The sequence below is a fragment of the Gekko japonicus genome, unplaced genomic scaffold, assembly GCF_001447785.1.
Source record: "Gekko japonicus isolate JY-2015 unplaced genomic scaffold, Gekko_japonicus_V1.1 scaffold504, whole genome shotgun sequence".
NCBI classification, from domain to species: Eukaryota; Metazoa; Chordata; class Lepidosauria; order Squamata; family Gekkonidae; genus Gekko; species Gekko japonicus.
In genome coordinates this window covers 519,134-540,887 of record NW_015164197.1, presented here as the reverse complement: position 1 = coordinate 540,887, position 21,754 = coordinate 519,134, and the positions used below count along the sequence as shown (strand labels likewise).

Below are 21,754 nucleotides of genomic sequence, written 5' to 3'. Positions count from 1 at the left end.
GATCCTCCACAGCAACACAGATTCCCTACATGGAAACTTAACACGGTTCTTTCAGCTCTGACAGGCTGTTCGAACCTATCAAGGACATTTCCTTTAAGTGGTTAAGAATGAAAACCTTATTTTTAGTGGCCATTACTTTAGCCAGAAGAATTTCAGAACTAGGAGCTCTGTCAATTCAGAAGGAGCTGTGTATCTTCCATAAGGATGAAGTAGTCTTACGGACAGATCCATCTTTTTATCCTAAGGTGAACACTAGGTTCCACAAATCCCAGGAGATCTGTCTCCCCTCCTTCGCTCCACATCCCAAACATCCAAAAGAGAAAGCGTGGCACACTCTAGATGTGAGAAGGGCACTCAAGTGCTATATTTTGAGAACACCCATTAGACAAACAGAGGCCTTGTTCATCAACATTTCTCCTCATACGGGGAAGATGTCCATGCCAGCTATAGGGTCTACTCTCAGAACTTGCATCGCTGAGGCGTATAAGACCCTCGGCCTTGAAGTTCCTGAGGGCATCACGGCCCACTCTCTACACAGTGCAGCTGCAAACGCGGCCTTCGCTAACAGAGCATCGGTGGGAGAAGTTTGCAAAACGGCTACTTGGTCGTCCTTATCCACCTTCATAAAACACTATAAAATCAACATGTTTGATCCTGCGGATGCAGCCTTTGGTCGTCGAGTCCTTTATTCTATCGACGGATGACGGTCTCCCACCCAAAACTTAAGGACATTGCTCTGGGAGGTCCCACAAGATGGCCTCCACCTCAGAGGGAGAACGACCATTGGTACTCACCGTGAAGGGTCCTTCACCTCTGAGGCTTGGAGGACATCTTGGCCCTCCCGGGTCGTCATCCTCCCTCCTGTCTTTTACTATCATGACTGCTGCCCTCAAACAACAACTCAGATGATCGCATGTGAAAAGGAGGGCACGGGGTCAGTGGGAGAGGGAGAAGAGAGAGAGAGGGAATGAGAACCAAAGTTAATGATATTTATCAATTTAATCTTATCTTGTTTGTTTTTTCCTTCCTTGTTCTTCCTGTTAAGACTACTATTATGATAGTTTTTTCTTCTACTAAGTATGGTTAATATAGTATACTGCTTTCAGAGCACCAAAACTGAGCCTGGGTGACTCCCACCAAAGGAAACAGGAAGAAGTTTGAACTTAGTCCTGCCTCCCTGATGAAGGATGGGAATCACCCACAAGATGTCCTCCAAGCCTCAGAGGAGAAGGACCCTTCACAGTGAGTACCAATGGTCGTTCTAATAGTAACTCTTCAATGTATCAGGCAGAAGCTCTGCTTAGCAGGATGTCTTTTAAAATGAGCACACTGTTTAAAAATATTTTCTTTCATACACACAGCTTATCTCCAGTCACACAGTGAAGATCCTTGTGCCATTCCCCCCCCCCCCTTCAAGCTGTAGACTGCCTCTGCACAGCAAACCTGGTCTTCCTTGATGGGCTGTCATCCAAATACTAACTAAGGACAACTCTGCTTTAGCTTTTGAGATCTGATGAGACTGAGCTGGTCAGGGCAATACCAGGTTTTTTTAAAAATCTGCACAGCCAATCAGCTCTCGAGTGGCTAATCAGAAGCCCTTCTGAACGAAAGTCCCACCTATTCCTGCCTGCCCACTTTCTCAAAACATTTGTGTGCCAGGAAAGGTGTCTGTAGGCACTGTTGCTCCCATGAGGGCTAGAGAGTCAGCAATATCTCATACCCAGCTCTGCAGGTCATTATAAATTTTGTAGGGAGCAATTTTGCTCTGACAGTAATTTCAGAAACTGTAAGTGTTACTTCTGATAAACAATGTACTTTTTGGTTTTCAAGTACTTTGATAGCAATAGAGCCAGAATACAAAACACCAAGAACACTATTTTATCTGTGCCCCTGTGGGGGCCATTATGTTGATGGGTTTTTTCTTCATAGGTTCATTTATGTTTGGCACTACTTGCACACTTGAGAAAATGTATGTAAGACTTTTTATTGTAGTTGGCTTTTAATGCTGCCATATCCATTGAGACAAGCTTCTTAAGCAAGGTATCACCCTGTAAGTTGTACAACAAGGATGTGGATGATGGGACCAGCGCCAGAGTAGATGCTGATACCAGTGATTCCTTCACTTGTACTTTATCACAGAAGGAACCTTTTTTTAAAAATATCAGGAATCAGGATTATTCCAGGGTAATTAAAACTGTGGTCAAACACACTAAATAATCCACTTTCAGTGCACTTTCAAAGTGGATTTTGCCCATTCACACAGTAAAAATCCAGTTGGAAAGTACATTGAAAGTGGATTGAAAGTGGATTACTTAGTGTGTGTGACCGCAGCCCTAGTCAATTTTAACTAGATGTTTATGTTACTCATCTAGTGCATCAGCCAGTTGATGTTTGTACCTAGCCTTCCAACCTTTTGAACATTATACTTGTTCTTGCACATGTTATGATTGTTGATTGGCTTGCTGATTTCTGAAGTACACAGTTTGTATTATCAAAGTAACTAATACTTCATATTTCCTTTGGCAAAACACTGTATTCTGCATAGGTAGCAACATATTTGGCATGTGTCACAATATCTTTGTATTTAATGGATGTAAGCAGCTGATCTGTGTTGTTATTGACACTTTCTGGAAATATTCAACAGAGGAGTTTTATTTGGTTCATAACCACCTATGTGTTTATGCTTTTTGACATCATCTCAGTTTATGATTGCATCGCATCTGTTCTCAGTGGTTTATTTCAGGTCTGCAAAATTAGCCATCACCTATTATAAAATTGGCTATTAAGGAAAATTATATCCTAGGCCAGGCGTGGCCAAACTGCGGCTCAGGAGCCGCATGCACCTCTTTCACACAGTCTAATTTAATGTTAATAAAAAGTAAATTCTGCATATGTTTCAATAAAAACGTATGTAATATTTGTTCATGTTTTGTGAATCTCAAACATCTGACGTTTATTCTGTGTGGCTGTTATGTTAAGCAAGTTTGGCCATCCCTGCCCTATGCTTTAAGAGGTTCCACACTTACCCACTACAGAATTTTTGAACAGGACTTTCGGTTTATGGCGACATGCTGGCAGACACATCTCCCGGACCTCCCAGGGATGTGATCTGCGCACCAGCGGAAAGGGGGGGGGGGTCGATGGGTCGCTTTTCCCCGGGGGGGGGGGGGACAGGTGGCTCCCCCCCGGAGCCTTGGCAAAAGGCTCTTAGCCATGGGCTTTTGAGGGGTGACCTCTTCACCAGCGCGATGCTGGGGAATTGAGGCACTCCTCCGCCCCGACGGTCCTGCCGCTGAGTGTCCATATGGATCTAGAGGTGCTGACCGGGACAAGCGTTGGAGATCGAGCATTTTGAATGTGTGCCAAGCGAGGTCGTATGACCCACAATGAACAGTGAGTCGGGTTAAAGCAAATACGAGAATTTAAAAAGAAAGCTACCCACTGGGAATGGCGAAAAAAGCAAGCGGGGGAGGGGCCCCTCCCATGCACATGAACTAAACAATGAAATACTAAGGGGGGAGCGGAAGAAAAAGTGTTGAAATCTGTTTTGAGAGACTTACCAGAGCTAAGCGTTTGGGCGTATTTCAGAGACTTTAGCAAGTTTTCATAAAAGTAAACAACCCATAAAGATGGCGGGGAAGAGGGCAGAGAAAGACAAATCGGCTAAAGTGAAACGAGCCAGGATCTTGAGCCCTGAACTGGAAGAGGTCACTGAGTTCTCCAAAATGCTGGCAGATTCCTTGCACCCTCTGCTGGACCAGATGACTAACATCAAACAACAGCTGACGACTCTAAACCAGAATCTTGCAACTCAGCAGCTCCAACTGACTGATAAAGGAGCAAACGGCTGAGAAGGTGAAGGAATGGACACCAACACTAAAAAAGTCAAGAAAAAGGTGCAAAAGCTGGAACAGAAACAAGCTTCGGAAGAATCACAATTTTTACAGCTGCAAATGGAGAAAGCAAATTTGGTCCTACAGTTTCAAGGGGTCCCAGAATTAAAAGGTGAGAATCTAAAGCAACTCCTGAGTGAAGCATTAGCCCTAGTTACAGATTTGGAAGCGGAGTATCTTGCAAGCGAAATGGATGTGGTCTATAGGTCCTATTCCGTGTACATCAAAAAGAATAATCTGCCTGGGGAAATAGTAGCTAGATTCTCAAAGCGACATGTGAGGGATTCTGTCCTGAAAGCAACTACAGAAACACCCTTGAAAATCGGGGACAATATCATCAGGATTCTAAAAGACATTCCATTTGAAATAAGACAAAAGAGAAAGAAATATAAAGACTTAATCCTTTTTCTACAAAGAGCATTGTCTACTGATGGTTAATTCCAGAAGGCGTCATTTTCAAACTACATTATAGTCCATTGAAGTCCCTGCCCTCTCCAAGTGCCGCCCTCTTCAGGCTCCACCCCCAAAATCTCCAAGTATTCCCCAACCTGGAGCAGGGAACCCTACGTTGGGTCCAGTGCAAAACTTCTGCTTGCACTAGAGCTTTTCAACAAGTGTAATCACAATGACAGGACTGCAGCAACCGCCAGACTTATTGTATCTTGGGTCAACCTTCAGGTGTCACTTGGAGATCTTTGGCCATTACAGTTGATCTCCAGATGACCAAGATAAGTTCCTGTAGAGAAAATGACTTCTTTGGAGGGTAGATCCTATGGCATTATACCCTTCAGAGGTCCACACCCAAAACCTCCAGGTATTTCCCAAATCAGAACTAGCAACGCTAATTGTATCCCTTCTTGTGTTTCTGCTTAGGCGATATAAAATATAAGTTAAGTGTTAAGTATACAAACAGAACTGCACAAAGTTCATTTATGTACCATTTGTGCAGTTCTGGATCCAAGCTTTGATTTCAGGGCCGTAGACAGGATTTTTTTGGGGAGAAGGCTGCTGGGGCGCTGGGGGTAATTAAATTAAATTTAGTTTAAGGGGCCACCACGAAAATGCCCAGAGGAATGGGCTACATACTTGCAATCTTATGTTCAGTCAGCAGGAAACCACAGCCTTGCTGTTGCAGAGGAGAGGCATGAGCCAAGTGGCTGCCATTGGAAGTGAAAGGCAAAGGGCCTCTCCTGGGTTGAACATCGATCCTCAGTCTTGGCAGCTGCTGTTGGCCCGGGAGAGCTCCCTCCCACAGGAGCCTGGCTGCTCCGGTGCCACAGCTGCTGCCATCTGTGCTTTGCTGCCCTAGCCTGGGTGCCTGGGGTCTGTACTATATGTGCACATGAGTTCAGCACCCTCTTCTCCACATGGCCAGATCCCAGCACACTGAGCTTGGGAGAATCTCATTGCAGCCGGTCCCGGGGTAAAGCGGTGGCGTGGCTTTATGGAAAACATTGGGTGGGGCACTCGGGAAGATTGGGTGGGGCACTACAAATTCACTAGGGGGCACTGCCTGCTGCACCCCTTGCTGGCTATGGACCTGCTTGACTTTGGTTTTCCTTTTTCTTTAATATCAATCTACACTGATGGCTGTGTTGTTGGTAATATGTACTTGATTATCAGATGTATTTACAGACATTTTTTAATCATTCCTTACCAGTAATCCTGTGAGGAAGGTTCTTGAAGAAGAAGAAAAAAACAGGCCAATAAAAGACATTTAGAAGGAAAAGCCTCCTACTTTATCGCTGAAATATCTAAAACAAAAAACACCTAGGTGAGTGATGTCTTCTTTGTTTCAGTAAGTGGCTTATTCTTTCATAGCAAGGCTTGCTTTTCTTTGCTTAGTAGTTTTAGCATTAATAAATTTTTTTTAGGATTGCCAACCCCCCAATGGGGGTGGGTTTTCCCCCAATCCTGGGGCCCCAAATCCACCACCAGCCAGCTGGGAGGTGGGGGGAACCTCACCCCCGATCAGCCTTACGGCCCCCAATATGCCTGGTATGATGACATCATCCAGAGGTGACATTATTGTGCCAGGTATGTTGCATAGAGTTTTTAGCTGAATGTCAGAGCATCCCCTATAGAATGTGCCCCGTGTGATGATGTCACTTCTGGGTGATGTCATCGTGGCACACATACCACACGTGCCAGAAGACCTTAGAGGGAAGGCCAGGATCCCCCTGCCAGCAGAGAGGTAAGGCCTGGCAACCCTAGTTTTTTTACCAATGTAGACAGAACTTATGTTTGGCTAATGGACTTGAAGTTCCTGGTTCCCTACTTAACCACTGGAGATGCGCTGGCTACCTTCCAATCCTCTGGAAAAGAAGCTAATTTTAGTAATATAGCCCAACATCCTTTATTTCCAAGAATTCCCCCTAAACTGAACATTATATGACACCAAATTTCTTTATAGATTTAAGCATATAATTAAATTATAGGGCTCATGAAAATCTCAAGAGGCTCCTAGTTAACAAAATTATCTTTCATAGTACAGTCATCTATGGAGGATAATGAAGAATTAATTGTTTCAGATAACTGTAGATTAACAAATCCAGAATGGTATACAGAGAAAATGTGTTACAAAACAGGCCCAAAAGAGACAATAACAGAACACCACTAGTGGTCACATACAGCTATCAACTCAAAAGAGTTCAGTGCATCATCAGTGACTTAACAGCCTCTACTGGATAAGTACTAAGGGACAAACCTTTTCTGGCACACAGACAGCCCCCCAATCTCAAATAACTCCTCACCAACAATAATACAACATTCAATTTGAACATGGACACTCGTACCAGAGCTTGTAATAAACCCAGATGCCAACTTTGCTGCCGTATACACTCAGACGACACAATTACTGGACCTAACAACATCAGCTACACCATCTCAAGCTTATTCAATTGCTCATCTTCTGACATTATATATGCCATTAAATGCCAACAGTGCCCTTTAGTTCTCTACATAGGTGTCAGGATCCACAGCAAGACAACGAAGTACACGCTTCTAGGAAGGTTTTACTTTTATTGAAAAGCTATAGATGCAGTAACATGAACACTGTTAGGAATGGCGGGTTACCTATGTGCATAATAGGATATAGGGCATTTGTATGCACACACACCCCACGTAGTGCCCAATTAGAAGCGCTCCCGCGCGCGGGCCTTTGCCAGATTTCTAACGGCTGCAGAAGCGGGGAACGTAAGAAGCTTCCCAGGAAACCTAGACACATCAACACCTCCAGTGGCCTTGAGAGATATGCGTTACAGCAAAGAAGCAGTTAAGCGCATGGGAAGGAATGCACAGCAATTAGAAACGTACAGCACCCTCATGGCAGCATAGCTGACAATAGGGCAAACAGGTCAAACCCTATGCTAAAGGATTAATGGACACAAATCTGACATCAAAAAACACTAAACTGAGAAAACTGTAGGAGAACATTTCAACCTCCTAGGGCACTCAGTGGGGTACCTCAGAGTAGCTGTTTTATTGCAAAGGAATTTCAGAAACAAATTTGAATGGGAGATTGCTGAATAACAAGTTATTACATCATTCAGAACAATGGAACCCCCGGGGCTTAACAGAGATATCAGGTTCCTATCTCACTACACATGCTAAGTCACTCAGTTCTCAGTTGTACACAGAATTAAATTTTGTTGGTCTTAAAGGTGCCACTAGACTCAACCTTAGTTCTCATGTCTGTTGTTATTAGATAGGTAGAACATTTATTGTATATGGCCATAGGCCTTCACAATGTGAAATCATTTATAATAAAATATACTTACAAATCTAACAGTAAAATATATCAAAATAATATATATTGTCTAAGATTTAGTCAGCTTTAAAATCTGATAATTTTTACCAAACTAACTAGCAGCAGCTGTATCAGTTGATACCTTCCTAGTTGCTACATTTGGTCCTATTTTCCTGGCAGCTAGGGCAAAAAGTGCCATCCTGTTGAAAATGAAAGAATCTGTTTCTGACAACATAGAGATTAGCAGAATTCGAAAGAGGATGGAGACTAGACAGTATATTGGCGAGAAATCTTTCCCTTGGTTCCGAGTATAATGGACAATTTAAAACGTAATGTGGCAGGTACTCAATTGAGGTTCCACAGATACATGTACGCTGATCTACAGGGTTGTGGGTTTTTTTGGAATCGTCTGAGCAGCATCTCAGTTGTCATTGACTGAAAATGTAATGATGAGAATGCTACCCTGAGCTTATAAATTGTAATTTCAGTCAAATAACGCACTATAAGACGATCTTTTTTGATGGTTTTGTACCATGGAGCAAATTTTGATGTACTAATTAAAAATTTGTCTTTACTCTAATTATCTGTACGTCATCCACAGGTCTTACCATATGTGTTATTCCAATCTGTGCTGTATTTATTGCTCAGTTACTTATGCATCTTGACTCTAATTAGCCTTTCCTGGCAACTAAACTTTGAGGAAGTTTTTTTCAGTGTAGCTGAAGGAGTATGCATCTACACATGCTAAGTCTCTCATTTCTCACACCCAGAATTGAACTTTGTTGGTCTTGGAGGTGCCACTGGACTCAAACTTGTATTTGTATGCTAGTTTACTGCTATTCACAGATCTTACCACCTGCCTTAATCCAATCTCAGCTATAATCACCCAGTTACTTATGCATCTTGACTCTAACTAGACCTTCCTGGCAACTACCCCCCCCCCCCACTCTCTCTACCTATATACAGTGGCTGAAGAAGTTTTGTTTTGCCGTATCTGAAGAAGTGCACATGTACTTAAAACTTTATACCTTGAATAAAACTTTGTTGGTCTTAAAGGTACCACTGGACTCAGACTTTGTTCTGTAGGATACTCAGGCTAAGTGCCTGTCCACAAGTTAATAACTCAAGAGGCTTTTTAAAAGGAGTCCCCCCCCCCCCGAAGGGGAATTGGCATGTGGGTCTGGAATAGATTAAAAAAAGAGATTTATTTCATCTGAAGCTCAAATGCATATTTCTAGGCTAATTTTTACCTATTTGCCTTTGGAAACATTCATATAGTTTATTTTCTTCACTTTATAAAATTCACAGTTACAATTGTCAGAAATTCCACTGTGCACAAAACTTTTGGGTTAATTCAAATATAGTCATACTATAAAATATAAACACAACTGAATATCATTTTCTAAAAGTACTCTGATCTGTGCATTAAAGTGTTTGTTTATGTCTTATGAAGATAAAAGCATTTTCTCTTTAAAATCTTTTAGGATTCACTTGCAAAGCACTGTTGAGCCACACAGGATCGCATCCACTTCTACATGGAGACATCAAACAAGCACTTGCCAATGTATGTCCGAAGTTAATTGAATTGTTAGAGAAATCATCATGGGAGGAGCTGTGAGCGCAGGAGAAGACAATGATGATTTAATTGATAACTTGAAAGAAGCACAATATATTCGCACGGAGAGAGTGGAGCAAGCCTTCAGAGCTATCGATCGTGGTGATTACTATCTGGAAGGATATAGGGACAATGCTTATAAAGATTTGGCTTGGAAGCATGGGAATATACATTTATCAGCACCTTGCATTTATTCCGAAGTAATGGAAGCTCTGAAACTTCAGCCAGGATTGTCTTTCCTTAATCTGGGTAGTGGAACTGGCTATTTAAGCACTATGGTGGGATTGATATTAGGTAATTACATTTTTTTAATTATTCTTAATCATTATGATAGACACAATCTTGGTAACCATAATTTTACAAACATGCACTCATGAAACTCTCGTTCACTTTAGCACGGTCTTAATAAGTGTTAAATTTAAATTGTTCTCAAAATGTCTCAGATTTAAACAGCATCTCCAGCTGTTCAGAAAGTAATAGACCAAATTACACTCTATGTCTGCCCTCGGTATTTCAAAATATAAAATAGTCATGTTTATAAGAAGAAGAGTTGGCTTTTATATCCTGCTTTTCTCTACCTTAAGGGGTCTCAAAGCAGTTTACAATCTCCTTCCCTTCCTCTCACCACAACAGACACCCTGTGAGGTAGGTGAGACTGAGAGAGTTATGGGAGAACTGTGACTGGCCCCAAGGTCACCCAATAGGCTTCATGTGGAGGAATGGGAAATCCAACCCAGTTCTCCAGTTCGGAAGCCACTGCTCTTAACCACTACACACACTGGCTCTCATGGATAAGAATCCAAATTATACAGCAAAATATAGCATGATTATTAAAATCTTAAATGGGTTAGCGATTTGGGATTAAAAATACACTGTATATTATTCCTCATGATAAACAAATTTGACAGCTAACTCCTCCATTATGGGAAGCTGCAGTTTTTGTGAGTGGAATAGGGTGGGGTTTTTTGTATTAACAGTGTTCAGCACAGCACAGGCCTGGGCACATTTTCTGTATGGCATGCAGATTCATTAATCCAGCAAATCTGATATTGTCAATACCACCTTCTTAAAACACTAAAAGAATGAAAGCTCGCTTCAGAGGCCCCTATTAAAGCAAGTTGTTTCAGAATACTCTAAACAGCTGTGCTGAAAGAGATTATGAACCATTCATGTGTTAATAGCCTTTCCGAACAGTTTTTACCAAAAGGAAAATTCCTAAATGTATTTTCACTAAACATGATTTTCTCAGTGACTCAGCTGTTTTATTTTCTTTTGTTTTATAAGGCACTTAGGGCCACTTCATACAAGACATTATCTTCTTCCCGCACTGTCCCATATGGATGACAGAGCTATACACTGATTGATACAGTCACAGCAATAGCTGGTAAAGTTTTGTGGAAATTGCAGCTCCCTATAGCTCTCTGCAGCCTGGTTCATTGTTCCATTTCTCCCTACTGTTGTGGACATCTACATAATAGCAGATGAGTGAGACAAAAAATGGAAAACGTAATGTGTAAGCTAGCCAATAATTATACTATTTGTAAAGGAAGAATAAAGCCAGATCTTTGTGCTCTCTGTGCATCACAACCATGGGAAACAAGGGGCCTGTGCTGGCTCCGACTGGTAAATTTTGCAATCTCAGTAGGGATTTTCACACCCCCTGTGTGCTGTGTAGGAACTCCCACCACGCATGCTCACAGGGGTGGGGCACGGACATCCTGCCAGTTCTCTTCTGACCACCACGCTGATCAGTTGATGCTTTGCTTCGGTCTGTTGAACCTTCCTTCATTGGATTTTTCAGGTTTTTCTTCAGCTCAGTACTCTCATCTTCATCTTTCTTCTTCATTCTGCAAAAACAAACAAAAAAGAGGACTTTAGTTTCGGACTTTCTGCCCTCCTCTCCCTCCCCCCTCTCCATGTGGGGATTTTTAAAGAGGTGTACTTCGTGTGGGAGCAAGCTCATGCCCCAAGACGGTCACTCCCTCTGTCTGCTCTGCCTTGGGGAAGCCCACCACCCTTAATCCTGTGTTCACTGTGCCAAATTTTCCAAGCAAACTCATAAAAACTGGGCTGTGAGACTTCAGGCAGCGCTTCTGGAAGCTGCCTTGGACCCCACCAAGATAGCGGCAACTGCGTCCACACAACAAGAGACCTCCAAGCCATCAACCAAGTTAACCAGGCACACTCCACCCACAGGGCAGGCCTCTCAAGCCTCTAAAAGAGCCCTCTCCGATACTGGCCCTTTGACATCAAAGAGGTCAGGGTCAGCTTTGAAATCGGCATCGTCTACCTCTGCAAAGAAGATGAAGAATAGATTGGATTTATACCCCACCTTTTGTTACCCAAAGGAGTCTCAGAGCAGCTTACAATCTTCCTTTCTCCTCTCCACAACAGACACCCTGTGAGGTAGGTGGGTCTGAGAAGAACTCTTTTGAGAACTGCTCTTGAGAGAACAGCTCTGAGAGAACTTGTGACTGACCCAAGGTCACACCAGCAGCTGCATGTGGAGGAGTGGGGAATCAATCCCGGTTCTCCCAGATTAGAGTCTGCGCTCTTAACCACTACACCAAACTGGCAGGGAGGACAGGAGCCAATTGAAGGACAATCTGGAGGCTCTCAGCAGAGGTCACAGAGCCCCAAACACAGCTCTATGACCCACATTGCCTTATTGCAGCCTCTGACATCGGATCCAACTCAAATTTAGCTGATCCCTCCGTTGAAGTTATTGGACTCGCCCACCCATCAGATGAACTCCCCAGTGCCAAAATCCCAAGCCGCACCATTGCACATCCAACAACTCCTCCATTGGAGTCTGATGTAGATGAAATTGACCTAACCCAGTGAAGCTCATAATCGTCGCACTCCAGGTCATTTAGCTATGGAAGCTCCACACTGAACTTGGTTGGGCATGATCGATGCCATCACCAACCCAATCTCCACATGAGTGATCACAGCACCAAAACCCATCTTTGGGTTTCCCCTCATTGGCACCAAAGCCATTTGCTACACAGAGAAACAACCATTCCCTTCCAAGTGCCTGTTGGAGCCTATCCCTTCCCTTCCACTCTCCCATGGCTTAACCCAGAGACGCTCCCAATTTGGATGAGAGATCAGAATACTCCCACCCGTCCCGCTCGCCCAGCAGACACCCATCAATACCAATGCCCACAACCACCCAACCCTCAGCATCGACAGGCTGCCCATCCAAACACTACATGCCCTCATGCAAGGGAACATTGGAACAGCTGAGGGAGACTTCAGCATCCATACTGATACTGCCCTGGCCACCATTGCCTCCAGCTCAGAGGGAGGAGATGTGCATGTATCCTAAATACCTGCGGTCTCTGACACCGATGAATCAGACAGTGGGGTCAGACAGTTGGATAGGGATGGCTCTGACCACCATGCATGTCATACCAACCCTTCTCTGATACTGCAAGTTACTGACGATCTCCCGAACTCCCCATTAGAGGATCTGAAGTCTTATGGTGAACTTGTCAAGAAAATGGTGCACATACTTAACCTATCCATCGTGCAAACTTAACCCATAGTGACCAACGCCATCTTCAGTATTGTTCAACTCGACACATCCACAGCCGTTGCTCTCCCTGTGACTATGATGATGCTAGATGCATCCAAAACTCCCTGGGTCAAACCATCAACTCCAGTATCCTCCAGGTGGCTGGACCACATGTACAAGGTCCAAGAGACGAGTGCCCAAATCACTGGTCGTGACTGCCTTGTCAAAGAGCAAACACACTCACTCAACCCCACTTGATAGGAAAAGCAAGCAGCTGGATGCCTTTAGGTGAAAGCTTTACACTATAGGAGTGCAAGGGTTCAAGAACTCCAACTACTTGGCCTGCACGGGTTGTTACCAATATGCCCTTTGGGAGCAATTCTCAAAGCTCCTCGCCAAACTCTCAGATAATCAGTGCACGGCTGTGCAGAAACTGCCAAAGGAGGACATTCTTCTTGCTAAATGACAAATAAGCTCCTTGAAACATGCCCTAGACACCTTTTCAAAGATGATCACTTCTGCCATTGCCCTGAGGAGACACTTGTGGCTCTGCACCCACCCTCCAGACCGACACGTTCCTACATTGATGACCTGCCCTTCGATGGAGAGGGCCTCTTCCACTCCATGACAGACACTGTCCTCCAGGAATTGTACAAAAGCATTAAAGCCTTCAGGAACCTAGGTATTATGGCACTATTACACACCTATAAGAGCATATCTTGGCCAAAACGCCAATATAGTAAAGTAATCTCCTGACCAGGCCTGGTGTAACCACACTAACCTTCACAGCGACCACCCTACCTGCCTAAAACAAAGTTTCCTGGCAAACAACAGTCTTCCAGAAGCAAGGGCACTAAGCCCTTCAAACAGGGCCTTTGACTCCTATACCCCTACCCCACCTCTCATATCTTGACCATTACACACCTCAGACACCTGCCTGCACTCCTTCCTTCCAGCCTGGAGGTGAATCACCTTGGACCAGTGGGTCCCCTCGGTCATTTCACAGGGCTACATGATAGAATTTGTCCAGACACCCCCATGCTAGCATTTGTCTCAACCTCTGCATCCAACTTGCTGAAGGAAGAAGTGCAAACACTTCTGGACAAATAGGCCATAGAGAGGGTACTGCCACACTCCTTGGGGCATGGGGTCTACTCCTGGTACTTTACTTTTTCCAAGAAGGATGCCAGCATCAGGCCCATAATGGACTTGAGGGCCCTGAACGAGTTCATCGCCTACCACAAGTTCAAGATGATTTCACTGCAAAACATCCTGCCCCTTCTCAAGGAAGGGGCATGGATGGCCACACTGGACCTCAAGGACACTTCCATCTGAACATTGTACCCCACCATAGGCAGTACCTTTGATTCACCACCTACCCAGATCCAGACAGAGGAGGACTTCTTGCAATCTTTAGTTTTCTCCTCTCATGGATGAAAGCATGAGTCACTCCTTGCTTTGGGTCTACCTGGCTGCCATCTCAGCACATCACCAAAGGTGTCCCCACCTGGACACCAAATGCTTTCTAAAGGGACTCGTGCACATGTACCTTCTTGTTAAGCATCTGATGCTTGCCTGGGACTTACCTCTGGTCCTACAGATGCTGGCAGAAAAACCCCTTGAACCAGTGGCAACAGGTAACCCGCAGTTGCTCACAAGGAAAACAGCCTTTTTAATGGCCAAGTGCATGGGCAGACTTCTAGCTCTCAGGCATGACTTGCCATATCTACATTTTCACCAGGATGGGATCTCCTTGGTACCTGACATGAACTTTCTCCCAAAAGTGATGTCAGAGTTTCATTTACACAACAACATTACTTTGCCAACCTTCTACACAAGACCTGCAAACAACAGAGAGGAGGCTCCACTCTCTGGATGTCAAATGAACCCTGTTGTGCTACCTAAATAGGATGAGGCCAGACTGCAAGGATCCTCATCTCTTCATCTCTTACGCCTCAAACAACAGGGGCCACAAGATATCAGTGCAGAGGTTATCCAAATGGATTGTTGGCGTGATCAAACTGTACTACCTGCTAGCCAAGTGACCCCTCCCTGGGCTGGTGAGGGCACACTCCACAAGAGCAATGGGTACATCCACCACCTTTCTGAGAGTGGTACCGTTACAAGACATTTGCAAAGCAGCGCATGGGTGACCCCTAGCACCTTCATAAAACAATGTGCCCTAGACATCTGTTCACAGCAGCAGGCACTGGTGGGATGATCCATCTTGCTATCCACATGTGACTGAGTAGCTGCCAGCACCCTCCTCCAGGTAAGCCAGAGCTTGCTACTCTCCCATGGGTGCGATGCACAGAGACCACAAAGAAAATAAACGGATTGCTTACCTGTAACTGATGACCTTTGAGTGGTTATCTGTGCATTCATACTGCCCACCCATCCTTCCCCTTTGCTGCCAGCCTTCTGGATATAGAATTTGGGGTTTGCACAGTAGTCAGAAGGAACTGGCAGGATGTCCATGCCCCACCCCGTGTGTATGTGTGGTGAGAGTTCCTGCACAGCACACGGAAAGAAAGTGAAATCCCCTGCTGAACTTGCAAAGATTACTGGTTGGGGCCAGTGCAGGCGCCGTGTTTCCCATGGGTGTGAATGCACAGATGACCACTCGAAGATAATCAGTTACAGATAAGCAACCTGTTTTCTCACCTCTCTCCCTGCCCCTTTTTTTGCAAGCATTTTATGATAAAATTTCTATAAAAACACTGCCTTCACAAAGGTATCTAAAGCATTTTTACCTTCCTAAATGAAATTATAACCTCTTCCTGATTCCACACACATTGCAGTTTTGGGATTGACATCTCTTATCTTCCCCCCCCCCCCGCCGCCCCAGCTTGTGCCTTTGGTTATTAGACTCCGGTGCAATCCTGTCCCTGCTTGGTTCTGCCTTTGCTGTAGTCTCAAACTTTTCCTTTCTGTGTGTCTCCGCCCTTTTCAATTCATTGCTCATCCTGAGTCCACTGGATGACTTGTTAACTTCCTTCTCTCTAGCCCTTCTGTGTGTAGAATAAATCCCACACCCTTAGTTCCTAGTGTTCCTAGGCATGGAAACACTTCTATCAGTGTTGCCTACAGGTCTGTCTTGTAGTGCATATTTAGTATTGCTTAATGGTCACTCCAGGTTTCTTACATAATAGGCAAAGTAACTATTGGTTCAGTGAGTCTTACATTTCTACTGATTCTTGATTTACAGGCCCTTTTGGAATAAATCATGGAATAGAACTTCATCCAGATGTGGTAGAATATGCAAAGGAAAAACTGGAGAGCTTCATAAAATATAGTGATAGTTTTGATAAGTAAGTATATTCTCTGCTCAGTTCATTTTGTGTCTATAATATGTTCTTTTAGTGGACGTAAATCTGGGACCCTCAACTTATTTGTGGATACTGTTTGTGGGCATGCGGGGGAGGGGATGAGGCAAAGAAGCACAGGGTTGCTGGTCATTTGGAGGTTGTGCGGCTGTGGGGGCCTTGGGCCTGCCCCTTTACCGGGTCAACCAATTTGGACTGGCTTGCGGTGGGTGGGGCTATGGGTCCCTGCAGGGATTTAAAGGGCTGCTCGGGCCGCCTGATCTTCACTTGGCTGCATGACGTTTTTCCCTCCTATTCGTCCCTTGATATATTCTGTGTTGTAACATGTCATTGGGCAATGTTTTCTGTTCATTTTCAATTGACACAACTTTGGTGGCAGTATCACTATGTGGGTGGATCCATTTTCAGGGAAACTGGCCTGCATGCCTGTTTCTCTGCTTCAAGGGATCCTCTTAAGGGATTTTGGCATGAAGGTGGGACCACACAGTGGTGGTTGTTCATGACATCCAGTGGTTCTCCCTCACCACAGGTGGGCTGGGGCGGGCTGGAGTTTATTGATTGGCAGGTGGGTCAGTCAATGCCTGGATCCGTTTTGCTCAATGCTGTTCCAAGGCTTCTTACAGCTGTAACCAATAAAAGCTGTGGCCAATTTTAGCCAAAAAACTGTTTGTATGTGTCGTCTGTTATAGTTATGAAGTAGGGACTTCTTGACTCTCTGTTCTCTTCCCCCCTTCAACACTGGGCCAGCAAACATGTACAGGATTTTAAAACTTTCATGTTTATTATTGAAATAGCTATGCAAATTTTGTTTTAGCATTTTAAGAGTTTTCATGATAATGAATTGTGTGTATCACTAAGGTTTGAATTGTATATATTCCATTGGAATGAGTGGATGTCATACAGCAGTTGCATTATCATTACTTTTGGCCTGTCTTTAATGATATTATGTCCTGTTATGACATAAATATGTACCATATCCATGTTGTGTCTGGGGATGTTTCAGCCCCCCTTTCCCTGCCAGACTTTGTCCAGTGCATCTAGCTGCATAGCACAGAGTACTGACTGGATCATCCCTTCTTATTAGAAGGTAAAAGCTGGAGTATTGGGTTTACAATGAAATAACTGCTGAGTTTCAGAGTCAATTACATGTTTTGACTGTCTAGTTAAAACATGTAGCTAGGAATAAGGCTCGTTGTGGAAATAAATACAACGAACTCTAGAAAGAGGCTCTGGGAGAGTGGCCCGGCCTTGGACACTCAGCGTCAATGTGCTGTGGCAACCTCAGCAGGGTATGATGACATAGTGTCCACCATTTTCTCCAGGGGAACTGATCTCTGCCATCTGAAGAGCAGTTGTAATTCTGCGTGATCTCCATCCCTCCCCTGGAGACTGGCAACAGTGGTTCCCCATGAGGGAATGGCTGGTTTGGAGGGTGGAGTCTATGGCATTGTACCTGTCTGAGTTCCCACCTCTCCTCAAACATCACCCTCTCTAGGCTCCACCCCTCAAATCTCCAGGAATTTCCCAACCTGGAGTTGGCCACCCTGCCTCCTTCCCAGCCAACCACCTACTGTTATCTGCCCCCTGTCTTCAGCTTTCCATCTCCTCCCCTCCCTACTAGAGAGCAGTTGTAATTCTGAGTGATCTCCAGCCCCCACCTGGAGATGGGCAACAGTGGTTCCCTATGAGGGAATGGCTGGCTTAAAGGCTGGAGTCTATGGCATTGTACCTGTCTGAGGTCCCACCCCTCCTCAAACCTCACCCTCTCCAGGCTGCATCCCTCAAATCTCCTGGAATTTCCCACCTGGAGTTGGCAACCTTATCTGGACTGGCCCAAATGAGTTTTCTCCCAAAGGCCAAAATAGGTGTGGAAAGGGCCTTTTACTGACAGAACCTGGTTGCCTAGCAACAGGCACTGAGGAGAAAGTACATTTGGCAGCTCTGTTTAGGGAAATACCTGGAGATTTGGGGGGTGGATCCTGTGGAGGACAGCATTGGGGGAGGGATGGAAGGACCCAGCAGCAGATAATGCCATAGGGTCTACCCTCCAAAGCAGCCATTTTCTCCAGGTGAACTGATCTCTGTCATCTGGAGATCAATTGTAACAGTGGGAGATCTCCAGGTCCCATCTGGAGATTGGCAACCCTAGGGGAAAGTCAGCCACACAACGGGGTTGAAGAGAATGGTTTGATGGTCGCTGGCCCACCTCATTAGCCAGCCAGCCATGGTGGAGCCAAAAAGGAGAGAAAGCCATTTTATGTTTATTCCGACAGGAAAGTGGCCAAGCTGGCAGTGGGCAGGGGAGGGGGTTATGCTGAAAGTTCTTTGTTTTTTTTACTGACAGAAGCAGGCTTGGTTGCCTACCAATAGCCACTGAGGAGATAGTTAGTCACAGTTAGTCCCACACAGGAGCCAAGAGAAGTGTCTTCCTCAGCAGATAGTCCGGCTTTCCAGGAGCTGCAGCTCGTTTCCTCTAGGCCAGACCTTCCCTGGCGCTGGCGCTGCTGCTGAAGTAAGGGGGGGGGGCCTTTGAAAGGTGCTGGGCAGCCTTCTCTGCGGTGCAGCCCGCTGAGCTATTACCCTGATGAAGCGCCGGCCTTGCAGCCGAGGGAGAGGAGCCATGAGGGGCAGCGAAGGTGAGAAGGTGAGTGCTTCCCCTGCTTGATGCCGCTCGCTAGGTCTGCCTCCTCCTCCCCCGTGGAGGGGTTGCCACTCTCTCGGTGGAGCGTCCATCCCCTTCGCCAGCTCCCTCCAGACTGAGGGCAAGATGCTGGCTGCCAGCTCTGTGGGCGGGGCTGAGGCAATGCAGCGAGGCAATGCAGCCAGGGGATTGGCAGACCTTCAGAGTGGCAGCTGAGGGAGCGAACATTCACACCAAAACAGAATTACTATATAGAGAGATAAGCAATAGAATCTGTGTTTCTTTTGCTATCTTCAGCTTTTTTTATTTGTTAATATTGAAAATGAAAAGGCCTACATTTTAAAATTCAGATCTTATTAATTAGACTGAAGCTATTTCAAAACAGCATATCAATATATATTTCAAGTATGTGATAATTGCTGGTTTCTACTTGGATTATATTTATATCTTCCTACAGCCTCACCTACCTCACAAGTTCAATGTTTATATGTAGCCAAGGGATAGGATTCACTACACACACCAATGACAATACTAGTATTTGTATGCTTTCTAAAGCACCTAAAATCTACTGCTTCTGCTGCAAGCTATATGATTAATTCTGTTTGCTTGGGGTCATTCTGTTAGCATACTATTCCTGAGATTGAAATATACTGTTCATTCACACAATTTATCTCATTTCCTGCCATACTGAAACTGTAGCAGCAGAATTTGCATTGTTCTTAGTACTCTCATTGAATATAATGGAATTACTCTGAAATGCTTAATATTTTGGGTCATCTTTAATTAAAATCAATCAAAAGAAGGGTAACTATGTTCAGATTTCAGACTTCTAAAAGCAGAACATACCTACTCCAGAGCAAAGATTATTTGCCCTTCTTAATGGAAAAATTATTTTAGAACAAGGTATGAGATTGCAGAGAAACACATACGTGTGTTTTGGTTTTAGGTTTTTTGTTTTTCCTTTCTTTTTTTAAAAAAATCCTTCTTTTCAGTTTTGAATGAAATTTACTGTGCAATCCTAAGAAGAGTTTTATCCTAAATTGGGTTTAAAAGGGTGAGATTCTGTGAGATTCTGCACTGGTTATATTATAGTGAAGTAGACTCAGTTTATGTTTAAGTTGAAGATATTTTTGATATCCAGAAATTTTCATCATTCATCTGAACTCTCATTCAACTGGGTTGGATCCTAAGCACTGTGACCATAGCAGTGCTTGTAGAGCATAACTTGCCCTGTTGGTGGAACTTGTGCTTTTCAAAATGCAGCCAGTGTTTGGTAGGTCCTCAAAGATGCTGTGGGTACAATATGAGGGTCCACAGTCAAAATGGGGAATGGACAGAAATCCTTTCCCCTCACATGTTGAACAGGAATTAAAATTCAAACCATTATCATTACAAGAGTAGAAGAAGGGTAAGAATTATGTAGAAAAATTTTATACCCCTAAAAGGCATGAATTTCATGGAGTATTAGTATGCTAAAGACAACTTACAAACTTACTGTGATAGACATATTATCAACAATAAAACAAGTATAAAAAGTGCAATTAGTAATAAAAAATCAAGCCAACAGCCATTAAAAGCCTGATGAAAGAAAATAGTCTGCACTGACTTAATGGAAATTAAGAGAGTCAGGTAGACATTTCTAGAATGAAAAGTCTATAAAGATGAAGTACTATTACAAAAAAGACCTTGCACTATGCAGTGACATCACAGTAATGCATACTAGCTTTTTCCAAGGCCGGTATGATGCTTTCCATGCCCCTGTCAACCAGAAATGAGTACAGCTAGAAAGCCAGCTGAAGCTGGTAGAAAGCCTTCCTGGCTATGGTTGCCATGTGGCCGTGGCTCATCCAAAAGTATTTTGAAATTGCAAATCTGCACTTTTAAAAGATACGTACCTCCATATAATATTTGGCATGAATTGTTTTCTAAAGGCATCATGAATCTATTTCTAGCATATGACAAGCATTGTCTCTAACATAATGACACCAAACCAAAATGTTCACAAGACAATACAATTTGCATATAACTTTCAATTATTCGAATACTGTTTTGTAAAGGAAACACAATTTCCAGTGCTGATAGGCTGTACCTTTAATGAAAAACTTATACAGCCATATCAGTCCACACAAACATCCAAAACCAAGAACAAATCTATTCAGTACCTTTTTTAAAGACTTGCCAGATTGGCCCTAAAAAGGATTTTGTTCTTATACCCAGAATGGGCACCCCTTGAAATACTAAAAAATACCCAGGATGTTTAAATATTCCTGCACGTTTTTGTTCTTTTAAATTACACTATTTAATGCCGATATTTCTTAACAGTCCCTGCCCCCTGATTTTGAACGCTCTGGGGGAAGGTACAAAGGTAAGATGATATTGAAGAAGTACTGGAGCCTGGAAGTAGGTCATTGAATACTAATGTGTTAGGTTAATTCTTCCATCATTCCTGAGCAGGAAACCTTCTTTCAAAGAAAAACTTCAGTCTTGCATTACTGTCATGCATGACTGCATCACTCTGCCAGACTGAAAAAAAAATTCCTTGTGCCAGCCAGGTATGGACATATACTTCCTTCCATCTTATTGTCTGATTTCCCCAAATTCTCAGCATGCATGCATCTTCTTCCTGAAAAGGGGTTCCTGATGATGGTATAATTAACTTGCAAAACCTGTCTACAAAGTGTCTGAGCAGGAGCAGGAGAGAGAGCTGTGAGAGAGGTGAGTGGGTTTCTTTTACTTGCTTTCAGCTGAGAGAATTCAGCTAAGGATATTTTGTGGGAAAACTGTGTTTAGCAGTGTGTGGAAGCACTTAGAGTTCTTGCAGAGTCCTGGCTGATTGAGTGTGGGAGAGGAACGGGCATTGTTTGACTGGGATTGCCTGTAATTGAGAGGAAGTGGAAGGGGCATTGTTTTGCCTGTGATTGAGTGCCTGGGTGAATTTGAATTTGAATAGCTGCTGCCTGACCTCTGCTGGGGGAGGCCTCTATTTAAGGAAACACCTTGTCAGAGGCACG

At 44.0% G+C, this 21,754-nt stretch overlaps 1 protein-coding gene across 3 annotated transcripts in view; it reads left to right on the top strand.

Moving 5' to 3' along the window:
• Positions 1–21,754, top strand: part of PCMTD1 (protein-L-isoaspartate (D-aspartate) O-methyltransferase domain containing 1) — a 93,055-nt gene that overhangs the window by 29,499 nt on the left and 41,802 nt on the right. For 2 of the 3 annotated variants that reach the window (XM_015408371.1, XM_015408369.1), the window contains exons 1-3: positions 5,560–5,667; positions 9,126–9,550; positions 15,985–16,087. In XM_015408371.1, coding sequence (XP_015263857.1) covers positions 9,244–9,550; positions 15,985–16,087 — 410 coding nt within the window. In that variant the 5' untranslated portion in view covers positions 5,560–5,667; positions 9,126–9,243. Of the gene's footprint in view, positions 1–5,559; positions 5,668–9,125; positions 9,551–15,984; positions 16,088–21,754 lie in introns of those variants that run through there. The other variant, XM_015408370.1, reaches the window with a different exon arrangement.